The sequence below is a fragment of the Protopterus annectens genome, chromosome 6.part0, assembly GCF_019279795.1.
Source record: "Protopterus annectens isolate FY-2018-M chromosome 6.part0, PAN1.0, whole genome shotgun sequence".
Taxonomy (NCBI): Eukaryota; Metazoa; Chordata; order Ceratodontiformes; family Protopteridae; genus Protopterus; species Protopterus annectens.
The window spans coordinates 859174764-859196692 of NC_056737.1; the positions used below are offsets into that span (position 1 = coordinate 859174764).

At 42.0% G+C, this 21929-nt stretch overlaps 1 protein-coding gene across 3 annotated transcripts in view; it reads right to left on the reverse strand.

The window, feature by feature from the left end:
* Positions 1-21929, reverse strand: part of RCOR1 (REST corepressor 1) — a 559543-nt gene that overhangs the window by 137498 nt on the left and 400116 nt on the right. For all 3 annotated transcript variants that reach the window (XM_044074531.1, XM_044074530.1, XM_044074532.1), the window contains one exon: positions 21474-21592. In XM_044074531.1, the coding sequence (XP_043930466.1) occupies positions 21474-21592 (119 nt within the window). The remainder of the gene's footprint in view (positions 1-21473; positions 21593-21929) is intronic.

The window sequence follows — 21929 nt, forward strand, 5'->3', positions numbered from 1 at the left end:
TGCATTGTTAAGTTTTGCATTATTTTGATGTCACAGATGTGTTCATATATTCTACCTTTCAACATTCTATTAATCTTCCCTACATAGAATGCTGTGTAAGATGTGCAAGTAGCTAAACAGACCACAAACTTGGCTGTGCATTCACAGCTTCCTGGACACCTTAGAGCCCTATCAAAATGGTCAGTCAATGCATATGGACCTTCATTAATAAATTTACAATACCTGCAAAATTCACATTTCTTCATCATAGATTTCTTAATCCTATGACTGCTACTTTCATTGTAACTTTCAAAGATTTTTTTTTTTAAGTTTTATACTCTACTAAATGTGATTTTTGGTTGTGTACCCAATATCTGCTTTATGTCATCTGAAAAAAATACTGTCCCACATATCATGCATAATTTTTCTTATAACTGGAGCTTGAAAATTATAACTAATTAACATAGCACCTGTCTTGTCTACAATGCTGCTATTATTGGTGATTTTTATAACTGGGGTACAATTAATGACAGAAGAGAACCTTAATATGGGTGCAAATTTAATCTTCCTATCCTTGTGTATTTCTTCTCTAACCTTTTTCACTATGGAATTAGGGTAACCTCTCTAATAAAACATATCACTTAGTTTTGCTGATTCAACTTGGAACACTGTGTCAAGAGAAACCAATCTAGACAGGCATACCATCTGGCCCTTTATTATATTTCTTTTTTGATAAAAAGGGTGGCTACTGTTGTAATGAAGTATGGATTTTGAGTATGTGTCCTTCCTGAATATATCTGAAGTGTAACATTTTTCCATGTAATTGTGTGTATAGTAACATCAAGGTTTTTTATTTTAATTATTTAACATTTGTTAACTAGGAAAGTCTGACATGAAACAAAGCCAATTTTCAGCGGAGGCCAGGGGAGAAATGCTCCAGACGTATGTCTTTGTAATGTGGGAGGAAACTGGAGCACCCGGAGGAAACCCACATGAACGCAGGGAGGACATGCAAACTCCACACAGAAGGAACCCCAGCCGAGAATCAAACTGGAGAACCCTTTGCTGTGAGGCGACAACGCTACCGCTGCACCACTGTGCCGTCCAAGGTAGTTAATACTGTCAATACAATGAGACCAAATTAATTTCAGACAAAGTACAGTTTTGTACCTACCATAAATGTAGATGTTCGAGGATCCACATTGCTGCAGTCCTAACAATCGGGGTAGTCCGCTGTCCAGTCGGCCCGAATACCAAAGTATATATTAGACTCATGACCGACATATCCTCAGTCTTTTCTTGCCCCAGATGTCAGAAGACCCTAAAAGACAAGGCCCAATATACCTGCACCAAAAATATGTACAATATATACAAAATTATCAGCATATAACCTCACCTACACAACCACCCCTAAACACAGAGGGGAAGGATGGACTGCAGCAATGTGGATCCTCGAACATCTACATTTATGGTAGGTACAAAACTGTACTATGTTCTTCATTCCACATTGCTGCAGTCCTAACAATTGGGTAGAATCCCAAAGCAGAGGTAAGGGAGGCTGGCAAATCATAAAGAAGCAGGAGCTGACAACATGCCTTGCAAAATAGCTGTGGCAAAACCAGCCCTAGACTTAGAGTAGAGAGGAAGGTGATAATGCTTAGAGAAAGTATGCACTGAACTCCAAGTAGCTGCCTCCAAAATATCCTTAGTTGCCACAGCCCTTAGAAATGCTGTTGAAGTGGCAGTAGCCCTAGTGGAATGAGGCCTAATCCCAGCTGGAATCTCCTTGCCATGATGGGAATAACAAAATGCAATGCAAAACCCAATCCACCTAGAAATAGTTTGTTTTGACACAGGCTTGCCCTGAACTCAAAGCAAAAGAAACAAACAACTGCTGAGACTGCCTAAAATCCTTAGTCCTGCTTAAATAATAACGCAATTGCCTGTGTACATCTAAAGTGTGCAAAATCTTTTCCCCTTTATTTTGGGGGTCTGCATAAAAAGTAGGCAAATGAATAGTTTGGTTTAAAGCCACACTAGAAACCACCTTAGGCATAAAGGAAGGATTAGTACGTAATGATACCCTATCCTTATGGAAAATCAAAAAGGGCTCTACTGCCATAAGGGCCTGCAACTCAGACACCCTTCTTGCAGAAGAAATAGCCAACAGAAAAGCAGTCTTCCATGACAAGTATTTCAATTCAGCAGTAGCCAGGCTCAAAAGGTTGTAGAGTAAGTTTTCCAACACAAAATTGAGATCCCAAGCAGGAGTAGGAGCTCGGGGTCTTATATTCTTTGCCCCTCTAAGAAACTGCTTGAACAAAGGATGCGAAAACAATGGTGGGTCACAATCATAGTGAGCTGAAATTGCTGCAGCATGAATCTTAATGGAAGAGAAGGACAAACCTTTGTCCAATAACTCAGTAAGATATTGAAGAGCCACACTCAAATTAGGCTCAGAAATCTCCAAATTCTTTGCTGTACTCCAAAATAAAAATCTCTTCCATTTTTCTGTACACTTTCCTTGTACTAGGTCTTCTAGCTTCCATAATCACATTCAAAACTTGTTGAGGAAGTTGAGACCTGCTGTGTTTCAACACAGAATATGCCAGGCTGTTAGATGAAGAGAGTGAAGCTTGACATTGAGCAGATGACCGTCCTTCTGAGATAACAGATGTGGAATCAAAGGTAAAGGCCATGGAGGCTTCCTTACCAGACTCCTTAGTAGTGGGTACCAGTGTTGCGAGGCCAATCTGGAGCTATTAAAATCATCCTTGGCTTGTCTTGTCTGACCTTTAATAGCACCTTTGGAAGAAGAGGCAGAGGTGGAAAGGCATACACATGAAGATTTTTCCAACTGAAAGACAGAGCATCCACTTTCCAAGCTGTGTGATGAAACCCTTTGTGCAAAACTTTGGCAGCTGGTGGTTTAGTGGAGAAGCGAACAGATCTATGTCTGGAGTTCCCCATGACACTGTCAATTTCTGAAATACATGAAGATCCAGTTTCCACTGTGGGGATCCATGATTTGTCTGCTTAACACATCTGCTAAGGAGTTCTGTGCTCCGGCAGAAACCTTGCCTGAAGAGTTAGTTGCAAGCTTAGCGCAGTCTCCCATAAAATCATTGCTTGCCTGCATAGAGGATAAGAATGTGTTCCCCTTGCTTGTTGATGTACCACATGACAGTTGTGTTGTCTGTTAGAATCAACACCTGCCCTGGAAGAAGTAACTCCTTGAAAGCCATTAATGCAAACTGGACTGCTAACATCTCCTTCATGTTGATATGTAGATGCTGTAGTCTGGCAGGCCACTTGTCTTGTATCCACTTTCCATTTAGATGAGCTCCCAAGCAATGTCCGAGGCATCTGTCGTTAAAATCTGACTCGCCTCTGGCCGGGTCACAGAGAGTCCCTTGTTTAGGTGACATTCCTGAGCCCACCACAAAAATTCTTTTGAAGGCAAGGTATTATTTGAATGACAGTGTCCAAATCCTGGCAGTGCTGTGTCCATACATTTTGAGATACCATTGTAGCTTCCTCATATGCAGTTTGGCATTGGGAAGCACCAGAATACAAGATGCCATGAACCCTAATGCTTGAAGGACTGTCCTTGCAGTCAGCACGGACTAATGAGATAGTTGATGGAAGTAAAGTGATAGACTCTTTTGTTTGTCCGGGGTTAAAAAGGCCATCTGGGCTGCTGTATTCAGTCTCACACCCAGAAAGCACATGTCTTGAGAGGGTACTAGACTGGACTTTATTTCGTTCACAGAATACCCTAGGCATCTTAGCACTGCTATAACATATTCCAGATGCTGTAGAAGGACTTCCTTTTCTTGAGCCAGAATCAGGCAGTCGTCCAAGTAAGGATAGATTTGAATTCCTTTTAGCCTGAAGTAAGCTATCACTAGAGCCAGAACCTTTGTGAATACTCTGGGCGCAGTAGATAAGCCAAAGGGCAATGCAGAGAACTGATAATGAGAATTTCCAGATACTTCCTGCAACTTAGCCTTATAGGCACATGAAGGTAAGCTTCCTTGAGATCTAAAGTTACCATCCAGTGATCTTTGCCCAGCAGAGGTAAAAGCTGTTGTAACGTCAACATCTTGAACTTGGGAATGTCCAGATAAGTGTTGAGGATAGATAAATCCAAAATTGGTCTCCACGTGTTCCCCTTCTTTGGTACTAGGAACAGGCGAGAATAAAATCCTAGGCCCCTTTCTGATACAGGGACTGGCTGAATGGCCCCTATCTGGAGTAACTGAGAAATTTGCTTGTGAGCCTCTTTTCTTTGTGGAGGAGGAACGGCTGGCATGCCTTTGAAAGGGGCAATGTATGGAAATAAAACCTGTAACCGTGGTGAATGATATCCAACACCCATCTGTCTTGAGTAATTAAATCCCAATTTTCTTTGAAAAGAGACAGACTTCCTCCCAAAGGAGCTGCCAGACGAGAATCTACTGGCAGCTGACAAGGCAGGTCATTGGGTCTGTTTACGAAAGGACTGACCCCTGCCCTCACCAGAAGTCTGAGCAGGTGAACTCCCTGTTCTAGGCCTAAAAGAACCTTGAGCTCTGCCCCTACCACGTCTAGACCTACCCCTAGACTGGGAATCATAAGCAGGATATGTCCACCCCTTAGCAGGCCAATTTCTACTAAACTTCGGTGGCTGCACCTGCAAAAAATCTTTAACAGTTTGCATAGACTTAGCTTTGTCCTCCATTTTCTTTAAAACTGCTTCCACAGGCGAACCAAACAACACATCAGACTGTAAAGGAGCATCCAAAATCCTTGTCTTAACATGCTCAGCTAAATTCTGATCCCTCAACCAGGCATGCCTGCGAAGAACAGAACTAGTGGCAGCCACCCTCGAGGAGGCCTGTACAGCATCAAAACCACATTGCAAAGAATGCTTACCCACTTGTTCAGACACATGAACTAAATCCAGCAACTCTTTACACTCAATACCTTCCGCCAAAGCATCCACCTTAGATTTCAATTGTGAAAGGAGATAATTTTGATATTTTAGCATGTGAAACTGACAATTCAACGCCCTCATGGCTAAAGTGGAAGAAGTATACACTTTCTTTCCCCATCTATCCAAAGCCCTTGCCTCTTTATCAGTGGGAACAGGATTTTTAACAACAGAGGCCTTAACACCTTTAGGTCCTTGAGAAACAGTCTCGGGTCTGCCCTAGGACTCTTAAAAGATACTTATGAGCTTCAGGCACCCTATAGTACCTATCAGGTTTAACAGGAGCAGGAGGCAAGGAATCAGGGTTCAGGGAAGCCTCTGCAAAAACATCTTCTACCACATTCAACACAGGAGGGATAGCTAAGGGCCTATGCTGGGGTAAAACAAGAATTCCCTAAGCCTTTTCCTAGAATCAGAGTAATCTTGGCCTTCCCATTTAAAGTGCTCCCTCATGGAATGCAGAGTCTCTGAAAATGAGAAATCCTCAGGAGGAGAAGCTGTAGGAGTGGAATCATCCACATCAGAATCAGAATAAGGAGGATACTCCTGCAAGTCTTCAGAAGACTCAGAAGCCTCTGAACACTGTTCAAAACTCTCAAACTCAGGTTCCACCCTAGGCCTCTTATCAGGAGGGGCATAGAACCTCTAATCAGAGTAATCAAATCTTCTGCCATTTTAAGCATATGTTTCTTAGGCACAGAACCTGAAATGCTAGGAGAAGCCCCACTGAAGCTAAACTTGGCCTACCTCTCAAGGAAGTTTTGGAAACAGAAGGAGAGGCTCTAACTACCTTGGGAAGAGAGGGAAGAACAGTTACCTGAGAAGCCCCTCAGCCTGGCCTACCTCCTGAGAAGGCACATCCTGCAACAGTAAAGTCTCTGCCTGAGACTCCAAAGAAACTACTGGCAAAACCTCTGGCTCCACTGAGCCTTCTAAAGAACCGACGTCTGGGACTGCGGTTCATCAACCCTAGGCTTCACTGTTTTGTCCTTGCTTTTGGATTTAAGCGCGCCGGAGCATCCGGCGGCATTTTATAATTACAACGCTTCCCAAACACTAACCTGGCACAGTCTAACCTTCTCTTAATAGTGCGTTTGTTAAATCTAGCACAAGAGCGGGATCCAACAACGTCGTGCTCAGGCCCTAAACAAGGTATACACAAGGTATGGTAATCCCTATGAGGTATCTGTTTCCCACAAGAAATACAGTTATTCACTTTTCTGACATCCGGTTAAATACTGAGGCAAGAAAAACCAAAATGTTGCCAACTTTGATTCGGTCTGAAACTCCGACTTCAGAAAATTTCAGAACGCCAACCTGCACTCGCAAAATTGCTTCTGCATCGGACCATGCGGCAAAAAAGACTGAGGATATGACGTCGGTCATGCGCATTAGTACCCTGACGTACTGACGTCAGTCTAATGCGCCCTGACCGACGTCAGCCATATACTTTGGTATTCGGGCCGACTGGACAGCGGACTACCCCGATTGTTAGGACTGCAGCAATGTGGAATGAAGAACATCTACATTTCTGTATTTCTTCAAAAAATACTTCAAAGCTATTAATATCTTCTTTCCACAAGAGAAGGATATAATCAAAAAATCTGAAGTATCTAAAAGCTTTTTTACAATGGGATGAAGAAAAACTTTTTGATGTTCCCGATCGGCTAATACCACTAAGTTTGTGTGTGTGTGTGTGTGTGTGTGTGTGTGTGTGTGTGTGTGTGTGTGGGAGTACATCTGGTACCCATGGCTACTCCTGTTTCTTGATGGCAAAATTCACCACTGAAATAAAGGAAGTTACTGTTCAACACTGTTTCAAGGAATTCAAGTATTATACCAACTTCATTGCTATCAACTGATCCATTCTGTAAAAGGATGTTCCGAAACTGCTGGAAACCTATCTGATGTGGGATGACACTAAATAAGTTTACAACATCAATAGTAATGAACACTATATTTTCTTCAAATGATGTGTTGTTCAGGAGTTCCAGCAAGGGCCATGAATCACAAAGTATATGCCTCTCTCTTTCTACTAAACCTTTAGTGCGTAAATCTACATATAAAGCTAATGGTTCAGTTTTTGATCTGCTTGTTGATACTAATCGGTCTGAGTAGGAGGTTGGTTGGATCTTTGTGCACTTTAGATATACCAAAGATCGATGCTATAACTGTTTTTTTAACCTGCACAAAATTAAACATTTCATTTGAAAGGAATCCCTGTTGGACTAAATCTTCTAAATTATAATCAATTTTTGCATGAGGTATATTTATTGCATTCCTTGAAACTTGTCTATAACATCTTACTTGAGTACACGAAATAGTCCATTATAACCACCCCACTTCCTCTTATGATGTTTCATAACTCATGTTCGTTACTTTTAATCTCTACCAACAATTCCGTTTCTTTAACGTTAAGACTGTCATTGTGTCTTGGTTTTACTTTTTAAGACATATCTAAAATTACTTTCACAATTTCTCAAAAACTGACACTATAGGGTAACTAGGGGGGAAGAAATGTCCTTTTTAATAATGGAGTATGTAGCACATTGCTAATAGAATTAGAAAACAACATGGTTAAATTTAATTGTCGAACATATAGCTTAAAATGCATTAAAACTTGCACAATATCTTGCCTAAAAGTAGGGAGAAATTTAAAACCCTTTTTTAAACAATGAAACATGGTGCTCATCCAGATTTAAATGGCTGTAGTTAAAAATGTTACAATTTTCACTGCAATAATATTGCAAATAGGGCCTTCACTAAAAACATTAGAAGTATAAAATGCCCCTTCTAATTTCTCTTCCTCCCCTTCCTCGTACGTCTTGCTAATTGTGCTGAGCGAGTTTGTTGATTCCGAAAAGGGGGACTTATTAAAACTGGTCTGGTGGTGGGCCTTCTGCCTCCTGTGGGTTCACTGACAGCCCCTTTATTGAACACACCTAGGTTGTTCCAAGGCCCCTACTGTTGGTGAAACCCTAAATTTGCTGGTCATCATATTTTGTATCCGGTTCACCTCCTGAATAACCATTCAACACTTTGCTCATAGTACAGTTTTTTTTTGGTTTAGGGTATGCTCTACTCTCCTCATATTCTAGTCTGTCCCTCAACAGTTTATTTTGTTTCCTTAATTTGATCTTTTTGACTAGGTTGTCAACCCGGTTAAAGACTTTCACATATTCAATTTTATACAAAGAAAATGAGGGGTCAGACTCAATATTTGTGTTCAACTGTAGAACCTCTGTCTCCAGAAACAATCTTAATCTCGTTATCAGCTATAAGACGTTTTAACAGTTCTATCCCAGTACGATGAAATAACAAGTGAGATTATGGTGTAGAGCTGGATTCACAGTGAGACCTATAGTAAATTTCCAAAATCTTAGATCCTAGGGATTTTCTTAGCTTTAAGACTTTCATTAAGATACACATTGTACGACTGGAGATTTCTACACTTTATTAATGTCTGCAAACATTTACTTAGTTTCTGCTTTTTCTCTTTGCGAGGTTGCTGGAGGGGTAATGTACAATGTATCAATATTAGGCTGGGGCTTTGGTTCTCAAGAGGAGCCCAAGGAGTGGCTAAACATCTGAGATTGCAACAAAACTCAAACCACAGCTAAAAGATGGGATATTAGAAATGATGAAGAGCTTGATTGAAATAAAGTCAGCAATACAATTATTAACAGACCTGCTTTGTTATGTACCATGTGTTAATGCGAACCTTAGCAAAAGTAAAGGGTGTGTTTAAAAGCATCCACACCCAATGGCGCTCGACCAGAAACCTGTTTGCAGGATGCAGTCTCACCAGCTGTCATAACCTGTTTGCAGGATGCAGTCTCACCAGCTGTCATAACAGAGAAACTGGCATATTCGGAAACTGACACTATAGAGGATAAGAAAATTACAAAAACAGTAGTGTGGCAGCTTTATTACTGCAACAGTGAAACAGAACAGACAGGGCTTGCCACTCCATCTCTAATATTATTTTCTAAAGCACTGTTTTTGTAGGAGGTCAAGGACTGTGCTAGTAGAATAACATTTCCCTTGTTTCAAGCTTTTGTTCAATAATTATGACATTCTGGGTTGAAATCTCTAACTTGTGTTGACACAGTTGTGCAGGGATTGGCTTTGCTGCCTTGCAGCACCCATTTCCCTGTACTTACATAGATTTTCATAATGGTCAGCTTGTTTACTCCGACATCCCAAAGACATGCTACTAGAATGAACTTATTTTCCAAACTGCCCACAGTTGTGTATGCAGTGTGCTAGTGAGTATATCTGCATCATGGATTTGTATGACGGATTGCTGCCCCATCCAGGACTGTTTTTGACATCTTACTACTGTTTTCTTCTGAAGTAGGCTCTGACTCCCTCAGAAAGATGAAGAGAACTAAAGCGAATGTAGAAAAATGAATGAACGACTGAACTATAACGCAGTCCTAGGTACGTCGGATGACGGTTTGTGTGTTTTGACAGAAAGTACAGTTTTGTACCTACCATAAATGTAGATGTCCGATAGGTATGCATCTGCAGTCCTTACATATGGGTTGTCCTGCCTCAGGCAGCCCTTCGGTCAGCCGGATTCCAAAGTCTGGGTCCGGCGTCGGCTGATGTCGCCCTTTTCCCCGATGTCAGAGTGCCTGGGGTATAAAAGCGTCAGCCGATGCCATCTTCCTCAGTTTTTCTTGCCCCAGATGCCAGGTGCCCTCTAATGAAGGATAAATTTGGAGAGATGCTAAAAATTCCAAACATGCACAGTAATATAAAACAAATACACCATAATAGATAACCCCAGCTAGCTAGAAAGAGGGATAAATACTCAAGGAATACCACAGAGGGGTAGGAGGGAGGGAAATCCTGACTGCAGATGCATACCTATCGGACATCTACATTTATGGTAGGTACAAAACTGTACTATGTCCTTCAAGGATGCATCTGCAGTCCTTACATATGGGTGGAATACCATAGCCAAGCTGAGGGTGGTAGGACCTAAGAAAAGGATGGTGTAGCTAAAATGCCCTGCAGGACTGCAGTAGCAAAGCCTGCTCTGGATCTGGAATATAAAGGTAAGTTGTAATGCTTGGAAAATGTATGCACTGAGCTCCATGTAGCAGCTTCTAAGATGTCCTTTGTAGCCACCCCTCTTAAGAAGGCTGTGGAGGTGGCTGTGGCTCTGGTGGAATGAGGTCTAATGTTGGCTGGCACAGTTTTGCCATGAAAAGAGTAACAGAATCGAATGCAATTCCCTATCCATTTTGAAAATGTCTGTTTGGAAATTGCTTTTCCTTGTACACCAGCAGCATATGCTACAAAAAGCTGGTCAGTTTTCCTGTAAGTCTTAGTTCTGTCCAAGTAGTAGCGCAACTGTCTGTGAATGTCCAGGGTATGCAGAAGTTTCTCTCCTTTATTTTGTGGATTTGGAAAGAAGGTATGCAGGTGAATAGCTTGGTTCAGTGAGACCCTGGATACCACCTTTGGCATGAATGAAGGATTGGTTCTCAATGAGACTCTGTCCTGATGAAAAGTAAGAAATGGCTGTACTGCCATGAGGGCCTGTAACTCAGATACTCTTCTTGCTGAGGTTATGGCCAGAAGGAAGGCAGTCTTCCAAGACAGGAACTGTAGCTCTGCAGATGCTGCTGGTTCAAAGGGAGGTAGAGTTAATTTTTCCAACATGAAGTTAAGGTCCCATGTAGACACTGGTGGTTTCCTTGGAGAGTTGATGTTTTTTATCCCTCTTAGAAACTGCTTTAGCAGCGGATGAGAAAATACAGGTGGATCAGTGTTGTACTCTGCTGAAATTGCTGAAGCATGAATTTTTATGGAAGAGTAAGAAAGGCCATTATGGAGCATTTCTGCCAAGTATTCCAGGATATGTGGAATGCTCATTACTGTCGGATCTTGGCCCTTTGTGGCGTTCCAAGTGCGGAATCTTTTCCATTTTGCTGAATATGCCTTTCTTGTGGAAGGTCGCCGAGCTTCCTTGATGATATCCTTTACCCTTTTGGATAGCTTATCCAGGCGAGGAGTCAAGGTATTCTCCAGGCTGTCAGCTGCAAGGTGTTTAGGCTGGAGTGCAGAGTTTTGTAATTGTGCTGTGTCAGAAGAAGTGGCCATTGTGGTAGAGGCCACGGTTCCGTGCGTGACAAGGTCCTTAACAGTGGGTACCAATGTTGCCTTGGCCAGTCCGGAGCTATCAGAATCACTTTTGGTTGTTCTGTCCTGATCTTCAGTAAGACCTTGGTCATTAGCGGAAGAGGTGGAAATGCATATACTGTTAGAGTATTCCAGCTGAAAGAGAGAGCGTCCACTTTCCATGCTTGTGGGTGGTATGTCCTTGTGCAGAATTTCTTCAGTTGATGGTTGTGGTGGGAGGCAAAAAGATCTATGTCCGGCCTTCCCCATGATTGTGTTATTTGAAGAAAGGTGTCTGGGTGCAGCATCCATTCGTGTGGATCCATGATGTTTCTGCTTAGGCTGTCCGCCAGTACATTGTCTTTTCCTGGTACAAACTGGGACTGCAGCTCTGAGTTGTAGGGAAAGTTCCCAAAGATTCATTGCCAGCCTGCAAAGAGGGTAAGAATGGGTACCTCCTTGCTTGTTTATGTACCACATAACTGTGGTATTGTCTGTCTTTATTAGCAGGTGGCCTTGATGTAGGAAGTGCTTGAAGGCCTCAATGGAATGTATCACTGCCAGCATTTCCTTTTGGTTTATGTGCAGGCGAAATTCTGTTTGTCTCCATTGTCCTTGAATGCATCTGCCCTCCATGTGCGCTCCCCATCCATGGTCTGAGGCGTCCGTGGTAATGGTTTGGCTGATATTTGGTTTGCTGAAAGGCAGACCCATGTTTGTCTGGCTTGCTTGAGCCCACCACAGAAATTCCTTTTGAAGGCATGGAATGAGGGGGATCAAAGCTTCTAGGCTGTGACTGTGTTGAGACCATAGACTCCTTAGGTACCATTGTAGTTTCCTCATATGCAGCCTTGCTTGTGGAATCAGAAGAATGCAAGATGCCATGAAACCCAAGGCCTGCAGGATTTTCCTTGCAGTCAGTTGGGTTTGTTTTGTCAGGTTTCTGAAATAATCCGGTAGTTGTTCTTGTTTTTCTTCTGTGAGAAAAGCCATTTGGGTGGTTGTATCTAGTTTTGCACCCAGACAAATTATTCTTTGGGATGGAACAAGTCTTGATTTCTGAATGTTGACTGTGTATCTCAAAGCCTGAAGTAGGTGGATGGCATAATTCAAGTGCTTTACCAATGTTTGTTGGCTGTCCGCTTGTATAAGGCAGTTGTCCAGGTATGGGTATATTTGAATCCCCTGAAGTCTGCAATGTGCAATTACTGATGCCAGGCATTTCGTGAACACTCTGGGCGCAGTAGATAAGCCAAAGGGCAATGCTGAGAATTGATAATGCTCTGAACCTGCAAGAAATCTGAGGTGTCTTCTGCAACTTTGTCTGATAGGGACATGCAGGTATGCCTCCTTGAGGTCTAGAGTTACCAGCCAGGACCCCTTGCCCAGCATGGGAAGGAGTTGCTATAACGTCAGCATTTTGAATTTTGGCACAATGAGGAAAGTATTTAGTGCGGACAAGTCCGGAATAGGCCTCCATTGCTTTTCTTTTCTTGGGACAAGAAATAGTCTGGAATAAAATCCTTGGCCTTGTTCTATGAGATGAACCTTTTCTTTTGCTTTCATTTGCAGTAGGTTGGAAATTTGCTTGAAAGCCTCTGTCCTTTGATTCGGTGGCAGATTTGGCATGCCTTGTCTTTTTGGTAATGTATGAAAATGGAATCTGTATCCTTTGTCTATTATTTGCAGTATCCATTTGTCCCTTGTAATAATGTGCCAATTTTCTGAGAATAAAGATAGCTTTCCACCCAAAGGTGCTTCCAAATGAGCCCTGGTCGGCGGGGTCAGAGTCAAGTCATTGAGTTTGTCCTTGTGCAGCAGGAGTAGGTCCTGCACTACCTCTTTGGTTAGCAGGCTGCCACTGACGTCCTCTGTAGGAGCCTCTAGCTTGCCCTCTACCTCTGGCACACCTATTTTTGCCTCTTTGATCTCTGTCTGTGTCTGGAAAGGACCAATTCTTAGAAGGCCAATTCCTGCTGAATCTTGGTGGTTGGACCTGTAGAAAATCTTTGACTGTCTGTACTGACTTAGCCTTTTCCTCAAACTTCTTTAATACTTCTTGAGCCGTGGAACCAAATAACTTTTGTTTTTCCAGGGGTGCATCCAGAAGCTTTGCTTTAACATGATCTGGCAGTGTTTGTTCCTTCAGCCAAGCATGTCTACGTATGACTGCACCTGTCATTGCTGACCTACACGAAGCTTCCAATGCATCATAACCACACTGTAAAAAATGGTTGCTAACCTGCTGAGAGTTATGCACCAGATCCTGAAGTGCCTTGCGATCTAGGGGTTCAGGTGAGGTTAGTTTTTTATGCAATTCATCTAACAGATATTCTTGATACTGCATCATATGGAATTGACAATTCAATGCTCTCATAGAAAGAGTGGAAGAAGTGTACACTTTTTTACCCCATCTCTCTAAGGCCCTGGATTCCCTTTCAGAAGGAAGTGGGTTCTTAGTAGTGGAGGCTGCAACCCCTTTAGGCCCCTGGGAAATAGTTTCTGGGTCAGCTGAGTGGCCCTTGTAAAGGAATAGATGCGTGTCCGGGACCCTGTAGTACCTGTCGGGTTTGACGGGAGCCGGAGGGAGGGAGTCTGGGGAAATGCTAGACTCGGAGTACACATCCTCTATGACATTTAAAACAGGAGGAATAGCCAAAGGTCTATGCTGAGGCAAATGCAAAAAAGTTCTTAACCTCTTCCTGGAATCAGAGAATTCCTGGCCTTGCCATTTAAAATGCTCTCTCATGGAGTGAAGGGTCTCCCCAAAGGACAACTCTTCAGGGGGGGAGGCCGAGGGAATAGATTCCTCTGCATCAGAATCCTCGTAGGCCGGAAAGGCCTCCTCCTGGTAATCTGAAAGGGCAGAGTCATCTGAGGCCTCATCATTGGACTGGGGATCTGTCTGCTCAACCCTGGGCCTTTTGCCTGGAGGAGGTTGAGAGCCCCTGTCTGGGTGTGGCTGAGAGCCCCTGATTAAGGAGATAAGGTCCTCAGCTAAGCTTAAAATTTGTGAACCTGTAGAGGATCCCTGAGGAATAGCCTTGGGAGGCAGAGATTTTGGCTGTTTAGCAGCTTTAGCACGAGTAAAAGCCTTAATGGACATGGATACAGGAGGCCTGGCAGCCCCACGTGCTGGGGTAGTTTTATCCACAGAAATGGTGTCGGATATCTCCGGAGCACCGGTTTCAGAAGGTAATTCTAAGACCGACCCAGTGGAAGCCTCCAGTACCGGCTGTGCGGTGTCATCAGTCGGAATCGGTAAAGATTCGGTTTCAGCAGAGACCAAGACACTAGCGGTAGGCCTGGGCGTGGAGTCGGCCGGAACCGCGGACCGCGTGTGTCGGTCCTTCTCCTTACGTTTTTTGGGTAAATGAGCTGTCGGAAGCTCCGACGGCATTTTATAGCAGTAAATTTGCCCAAAATATTCCTCTGCAAACTCTGCCCGACGCCTAAGAGTGCGTCTATTGAAGGAAGCACAGGCTGTACAGGCCGAGACGTCGTGGTCTGGGCCTAGGCAAGGTAAGCAGTAAGAGTGGAAATCCTTATGAGGTATTTGTTTCCCACATTTTAAACAATTATTAACTTTAACCGTTTGATATGACATCGGCTGAGGAAAGAAAGAGTCCCCAACGGGGTACTTAGCTTTTTTGAAGACTTCGGTAGCTGAAATCACAGGAGCTGGCCGACCGGCACTTGCGAACTGCTTCTGCTTCGGGCACCGCATGGCAAGAAAGACTGAGGAAGATGGCGCTGGCTGACGCTTTTATACCCTAGGCGCTCTGACGTCGGGGAAAAGGGCGACATCAGCCGACGCCGGACCCAGACTTTGGAATCCGGCCGACCGAAGGGCTGCCTGAGGCAAGACAACCCATATGTAAGGACTGCAGATGCATCCTTGAAGGACATCTGGTAGGATAAGACAATGCAGCACATGCCTAAGCAGAAAAGCTACTCAAAAACGTCTACCATGTTGGAAATATTACCTTCAAATATAAACATTCTGCAAATACAAACACAAAAGTATTCACAAAATCAGAAAATCATTTAAAGCTAAAGCAAAAACACTGTTGAGGAAAAGATGAAAATGACATTAAAAACACTGGCTATGTACACAGTGCAGGTCTCATTATACAATCCAAAGGAGGTGGTGTGTGGCCTTTACTGTATCACATACAGATGTTGTCAGTGATACCTTAACAGACAGCATTTATTTAGCTTAAGCACTCACATGCAGCACTGTAGGTGCACCACTGAATACCACCCCTCAGTCAGTAACTCCATGACAAACCTCTCCCATGCTCAGCTTTCCTTGACACCTGTACTGGTCCAGCTGTGACCCAACCTCTCTTGTTTGAAAATCAGTTAGAAAAAGAAAACCCACAAAAGAGAGATGTAAAGTACAGATAGCTATGACTTCCAACTGGGAATAAAAGAACAAATGATGACACCATACAACTGCTGCTTATGGCTAGCAGTTTTCTATTTTTCAGCTTGACCTACTGACAGCAGAAAAGGGAAGAACATAACAGACATTGACCTATAAAGAAACACCTACCATATATTAATCTGTCCTTCAGGCAGACTGCAAGCTGTAACATTTTCTTATCTTTAGCAGGGAGAGAACCAGGAGTATGACCGGCCCTGACTTTTATGCTGATGCTGCAAAGATCATTTCTGAATGATGCAACCGCTACATTTATATAACAAAGTCCAACTACTAATCCACTTCTGTAGCCGCAGTAGTTACAGGGTCCATTTTTTTAAGAATATGTCTAGCTACATTAACCATTGCAAGCCCCCTTCATGGGTCCTGACTGAGCTAAATTACAATCAGTGCTCCTCACTGGTGTGGAAACAGCTGTAAAACACAAGGACCAAGGTTCAGAATGCAGAATCCTGAAAGATACCTGTAATGAATGAGGCCTGACTCCTGCAGTAACGATGCACATTAATTATTTCCTATTCTTAAAGGGAAAAAAAAGTGGGGACAGTGAAAATATCTTCAAAGAAATTCCTGAAGCAAGCAAAGCGGCAGCCATTCCCCTACTGCACCTGATGGCAAAAGATGAAAAGGTGATGCATTTGGTATCTTCGGTACAGCATAAGTTTGATTATACTTTCGATATACAAAGCTTAAAATCAAGCCTGATGTACATAAACATAAGGGTGCTTGCAAATTACCCTGAACAACAGCCAAATCAAAGTGTAAAAACAGGTGCACAGACAAACCATTCAGTAAAACCAGCATGAAAGATGCACCAAGGTAAATTCTTAACATCTACAGCCAGGAGGTTTAGCTTTATTGTCCTGAAAGTATGTACAGAGACTTAAAAGTAAAAAAGCCATGGGCATTCAGAGGCCATGTAGCTGAAACACTGACATGTCCTGAAGGGGGTCAGTTGTAAACATCCAATGGGCTTCTACTACTGGAGGTTTAAAGTATTAGACAGTAAAGACTAACTTGCTAGGTTTTTATTGAAGTTTTTACTCACCATATCTACTGACTGATGAGGAGGTCTTCTGAGGTGGGTAACTGCTAAGAATTTCCTCTTGTGATACCCTAAGCTGCTCACCACAATTCAGAACCATCTCTAGTTCCCACACTCAGGGGTGCATGTCATGACATCTCACACAAAGCTAGCTAGGAAGGCAAACCTAGTCCTCTACATTTCTCAGTTCTAACCCACCAGATGCCAGAGCAAGCAAAACGTGATCTCCACCCATTCTCAATACGCATATAAAATTATGTACTCACCCTGCTTAAAAGGAAATTCACCCAAAGAAGCTGAATCAGAGGCTATCTGAGCAGAGAATGGATAGTGGGAGGGTAATAAGCACTCATTAGAGAGGTCCTTCCTGCACATCTGTGATATGGTCAGTACACAACTGTTACATCTGACTTAGACAACAGGCTGCGGTGGGCACAGGACAGGCTGAGAAGAGGAGGATGAAGCAAGAGATCCCACAGAGATATGGTGATTAACACTTCTTTTTTTTGGCTCTCTTTGTTTAGCTTGCTGCACAGCCGCAGCATCAGCAAGGTCAGTATTACAGCACTCCATATAAAATCTCAGTGTGGACCTTACTGTACGCACCTTCTCCACAGATCACTGATACACACCTTCTCCAGAGATCACTGATATGGACCCTTCTCCAAAGATCACTGATACGCACCTTCTCCACAGATCACTGATCATGGACTGGCAAAATGACAATGTCTGGCTGCCCAGCTACTGCCTGTGTATCCTGACTGGTTTATCGTAACTGGCTAAATCTGCAGTACATTTCTGGAAATGCATCACTTACCACACCAAATGAGTTTTGCTGGCATCGTGTCTAGAGTTCATGGCCTCTTTGGACTAATATTAACTTACTACAGCATTTCTTGCAGCACTTATCCTCATTTCTCTGACATCTCTGGAGTAACGTGTTTCATAGCTGCCTGGTACTACTTGAAAGTACCACCTGGAATTCTGGAGACTGGACTGCCTCCAATCCAAGGGCTCTTTACAAGACTATTTTTGTGCAGTTTAGTTGCAGTCCGATTGTTCCAAGTCAGACCACCCACGGTTCGAGCCCATCTCAGAGTAATTAGCTTTTACCTGGTGCCCTTGGAGCTTCTGGCATTGGTAACAGCTTTGGTTGGTTACTACTTAGGACATCTGGTACATGAATACCTGAAACCTACTCTGAGAAGGTGGCAGTTGCAATACTTTCTCCAATACACTACAGAGTAATTTCATCTGCTATTTTTTAGTGTTTAACCTACCTTGTTTCAACAGATTGGCTATTCTGGCCATAGTTCTGGCACTTTTGGCTATAATGTTAGTAAAGCAGGACTTCTGGAGTTGCACCTTCAGCTTTTAAGGTCTTTTTAATCTTTATCACTTTCATCTTTAGCACACATACAAAAATCTGGGTTCATATGCTGGAATCCAAACAAAAAACAAGGACCAGCATACAAGGCACCTTACTGTAACATAGAATACTTTAATAAAAAGTATTTTGGTTCTTTTGACACACCGTTTTCAGCTAATTCAATACAGAGCCTTCATCAGTGTAAAAGATTCACAAAAAAAGAACCATTTTATAAATAAATGAATAGACCATGTGATTAATTGCAAATGCTCATTAAGACCTGGCTTAAAGAGACCACCAAGTTTAATAATCCATTTTCTGTCCATGGAATTCAGTAATTCATGCCAACCTAATTTATTGTTTCTGGATCTATTTATTTTATATATAATGGTGAAACTAAAACACGCATTACTGTGTGTTAATGAATGCTTATAAAGAGCATTGGTTTCTCCCTTGTTTTTAATATCACTGAGGTGTTCAGATATTCTGAATTTCAAGGGTCTTGAAGTTTGACCAACGTAAAATGCAGGACAGTTGCACTTGGCCAAATATATTACCCAGTCCGAGGAACAGTTGGCAAAGAATTTTATATTATAAACGTCGGGGGTGTTTTGACTACTAAAATTTTTTGTTTTAAGTAACTTGGCACAATGTGTGCAGTGTCCGCAAGAAAAGCATCCAAGTAAAGGTTCACCTGATAGTGTGGTTTGGATAGTGTTGGTAATTTTAGCTTCGGAATGTTTGAAATGATTGAAAAAAGCAGATACATTTTTGCCTTTGCGGAAAGAAAACATGTATCTGTCACCTAGTATTTCATTGAGTTTTGAATCACATGTTAATATATTCCAGTTTTGCTGGACAGTATTGATTAAAATGTTAGTATTACGTCCATATGTAGTGATGAGTCTGTGTGGTTTGGAATTTGATTGATTCCTATTTTTGTAAAGAAGGAGATCATCTCTATTCATATTGTCCACAGTGTGTTTTGTGTGTAATAATTGACCCATTTTGTAACCCCGGTCATGAAATCTGAGAACTAAATCGTCCCTAAATCGTGTATAGGTGTGTCGATCAGAACAAATGTGTTTAATACGCAAGAACTGGGATTTGGGAATGTTTTTGCAAATGTGGGGGGGGGGGTGGTGAAAGCTGTAGGCATGGAGGAGTGAATTATTATCAGGGAATTTACAATGAATTTCTGTAGTCAACGTATGATCAGATGCGCGGCAAACCAGAACATCCAAAAAAATCATTTTATTTTTATCATAGTTGACAGAGAATTCGATTCAACATTTATTTTCATTCAAGTATGTGGTGAATTACAAAAGATATTCAGTATCCGCCCTCCATACCAACCAGCAGTCGTCCAGATATCTACGCCAGATGTCCATTTCTTCTATATAAATATTGTGCGGTGTCATAAATGACCTGTTCTTTGAAATAAGCCATGAACAAATCTGCGTATATAGGAGGGAAAGAAGCCCCCATTGCTGTCCCCTTAGTTTGCAAATAACAGTTTCCCTTGTAAAAGAATACATTCTTTGTCAAACACAACAGAAGGGTATTAAAGCCGGGTTTGTATAATTCAGTCTTGTTGAGCCAATATTCTAAGGCCTCCAAACCAGCCCAGTGGGGAATGTTGGTGTATAGTGATGTTACATCCAATGTACAAGTAACCAGTCTGGTACCAACTAAGGTGCCTTGTATGCTGGTCCTTGTTTTTTGTTTGGATTACTGTTTCTCTTGGGACCTTGCAGCTGCCGGACTCGCAGTGGTTTGCAACACTTTTGGTTTCATATGCTGGAATGTCAAGCTTGCAGCCTACTGATATTCGAGATGCTTGACTGCCATAACCCTAAACTGATATTTCTGATATATACACACTACAATATATACATTACGGCTTTCTGAAGAACACTGTATTGGCTATGTAACTGCACCATATATAATGCACTGCTTGCTTTCATATTTGTTTACTGAAGCAGAAACCATTCCAATCACAGCCAAATTCCAATTCAGTGCACTACGTACAGAAGGATCTACATTTTACTCACAGCATTTGTTTAGAAATGCAACCATTCTACATTCAACAAAGACTTACTGAAATAATAACATTATCTGCCTCATGACTTTTACACACTACACTTTCTGTGGAATATTAGACTGTCAGTACAAAAGGTCAAATGTTACTTTGTACTATGCACTGTGTTCTCCTGACCATCACCTTGGCTATGTACTGTAGACTCCTGGCCATCACCTTGGCTTTGTACTGTGGTCTCCCAGCCATCACCCTGGCTATGTACTATGGTTTCCTGTTCATCATCCCTAGCTAGGCACTGTGGTCTCCTGGACATCCTCCTAGCTATGTACTGTGGTCTCCCACGCATCACTCCTAGTTATGTACTGTGGTCTCCTGGGCATCACCCTTCCCATGTACTGTGGTCTCCCGGGTACCACTTTTGCTATATACTGTGGTCTCCCGGGCATCACCTTTGATATATATTGTGGTCTCCTGGCATCATTCTATCTGGACTTCCCTTAAAGTGTAGCCTACATGCACTTTTTATACAACATCTTCTCTTTATAGGTCTCCTGCCTGACTAAGGGCTTGTGTACAAGCCTGTTTCTGGATGTAGACAGATCAATAATCCTTTACAGCTGCTATTTCATCAAAGGCTCTAGTTCACACTAGGGCCTAAAACTAAGCGCACATCTTATGAGCTACTGCTAAATGTTTGATATGTGATATCCTAATATTTTGTTTTGTGCTACTTCATTTGCTTTTTTTTTTTCTTTCTGAACTAATATTTACCTGTTACCACTAACTTTATCATGCCACAAATTTAAAGCTTGGAGCTTATTATTATGATTAAGGACTTACATTTTACGTTCTACTCTTTCTATTCAAACCTGGTAGAAGCTTTGAAGTTTATGTAAACATAAGGGTGAATGCTGTGAGTAGGTTTGTGGATGATTCTGGGTAACTTTATGTCACCTTGACATTTTCAGAGATATCAGTACTGCAACTGGTGCCAAAGCAGCGGGCACAGGCTCCATAATACATCTATACTGCAGACAATTTAAATGAAACTGCTGGAATGGAAGAAGGTATTAAAATGATGCATAAACAGAAGGAAACATGGGAAACCACTTTAGGAACATACAACTGAAGATCTTTAGTATGAAAAAAAATGAAAGGGTGAGTGTTTAATGAACTCTGCTGGCAAAGTTCACAGAAGCGAAGGACTGAAGACATTTATACTACAAAAGCAATATTCCACTGCAGGTGGTCCTAGTTAGTCAGGCAGTAAAATACATCTGCGCTGCCCTGTTGTCTACAATTTCTGAAATGTGACTGGCAACAAGAGATGCATTTAAAAATCTAAATTACTGCTAATAATTGCTACAATTAAGTGTAACAATGTGCTGAAATCATCAAAGTGGAGTGCGAAACTGTACATGTCTGTGTATTACTAGTTCTCTCACACACCTTTTAAAATCTCTCTCTCCATTTACAACGTACCTTTCTTTGTGTTCCCTTTTCTGTCTCCGTGCGTGGCGATCCATTACACTGGTTTTACTTCTTGTTTTCTTCCAGGAATAATAGAATTTGACTAAGCTTGCAATAGACTTGTCAGGTAGCTGAAAGACAGATTATCTGGATCAACCTGACTGCTAGAAAACAAGATATACGAAGCCACAAACCAACATTTTTTTTCTGTTATTACTTTTTCTTCCATTGTTCTTATTTTTTCCTGATTCACCAGAAATGGAAAGCTTCTACTGACCATAACTTATTGATACGAACAGTAATTCCAGACTTGTTGGGTGGATGCGCACAACTTTTAATTGGACTATTACATGCTTCAAGAGAGAAGCCAAATGAAAATACTGACAGAGGCCATCACTGGGTACATACAAAGAACTTGTATAAAAACATATGCATCTCCCCAATTATGAGTTACTATTTTTTCCTACT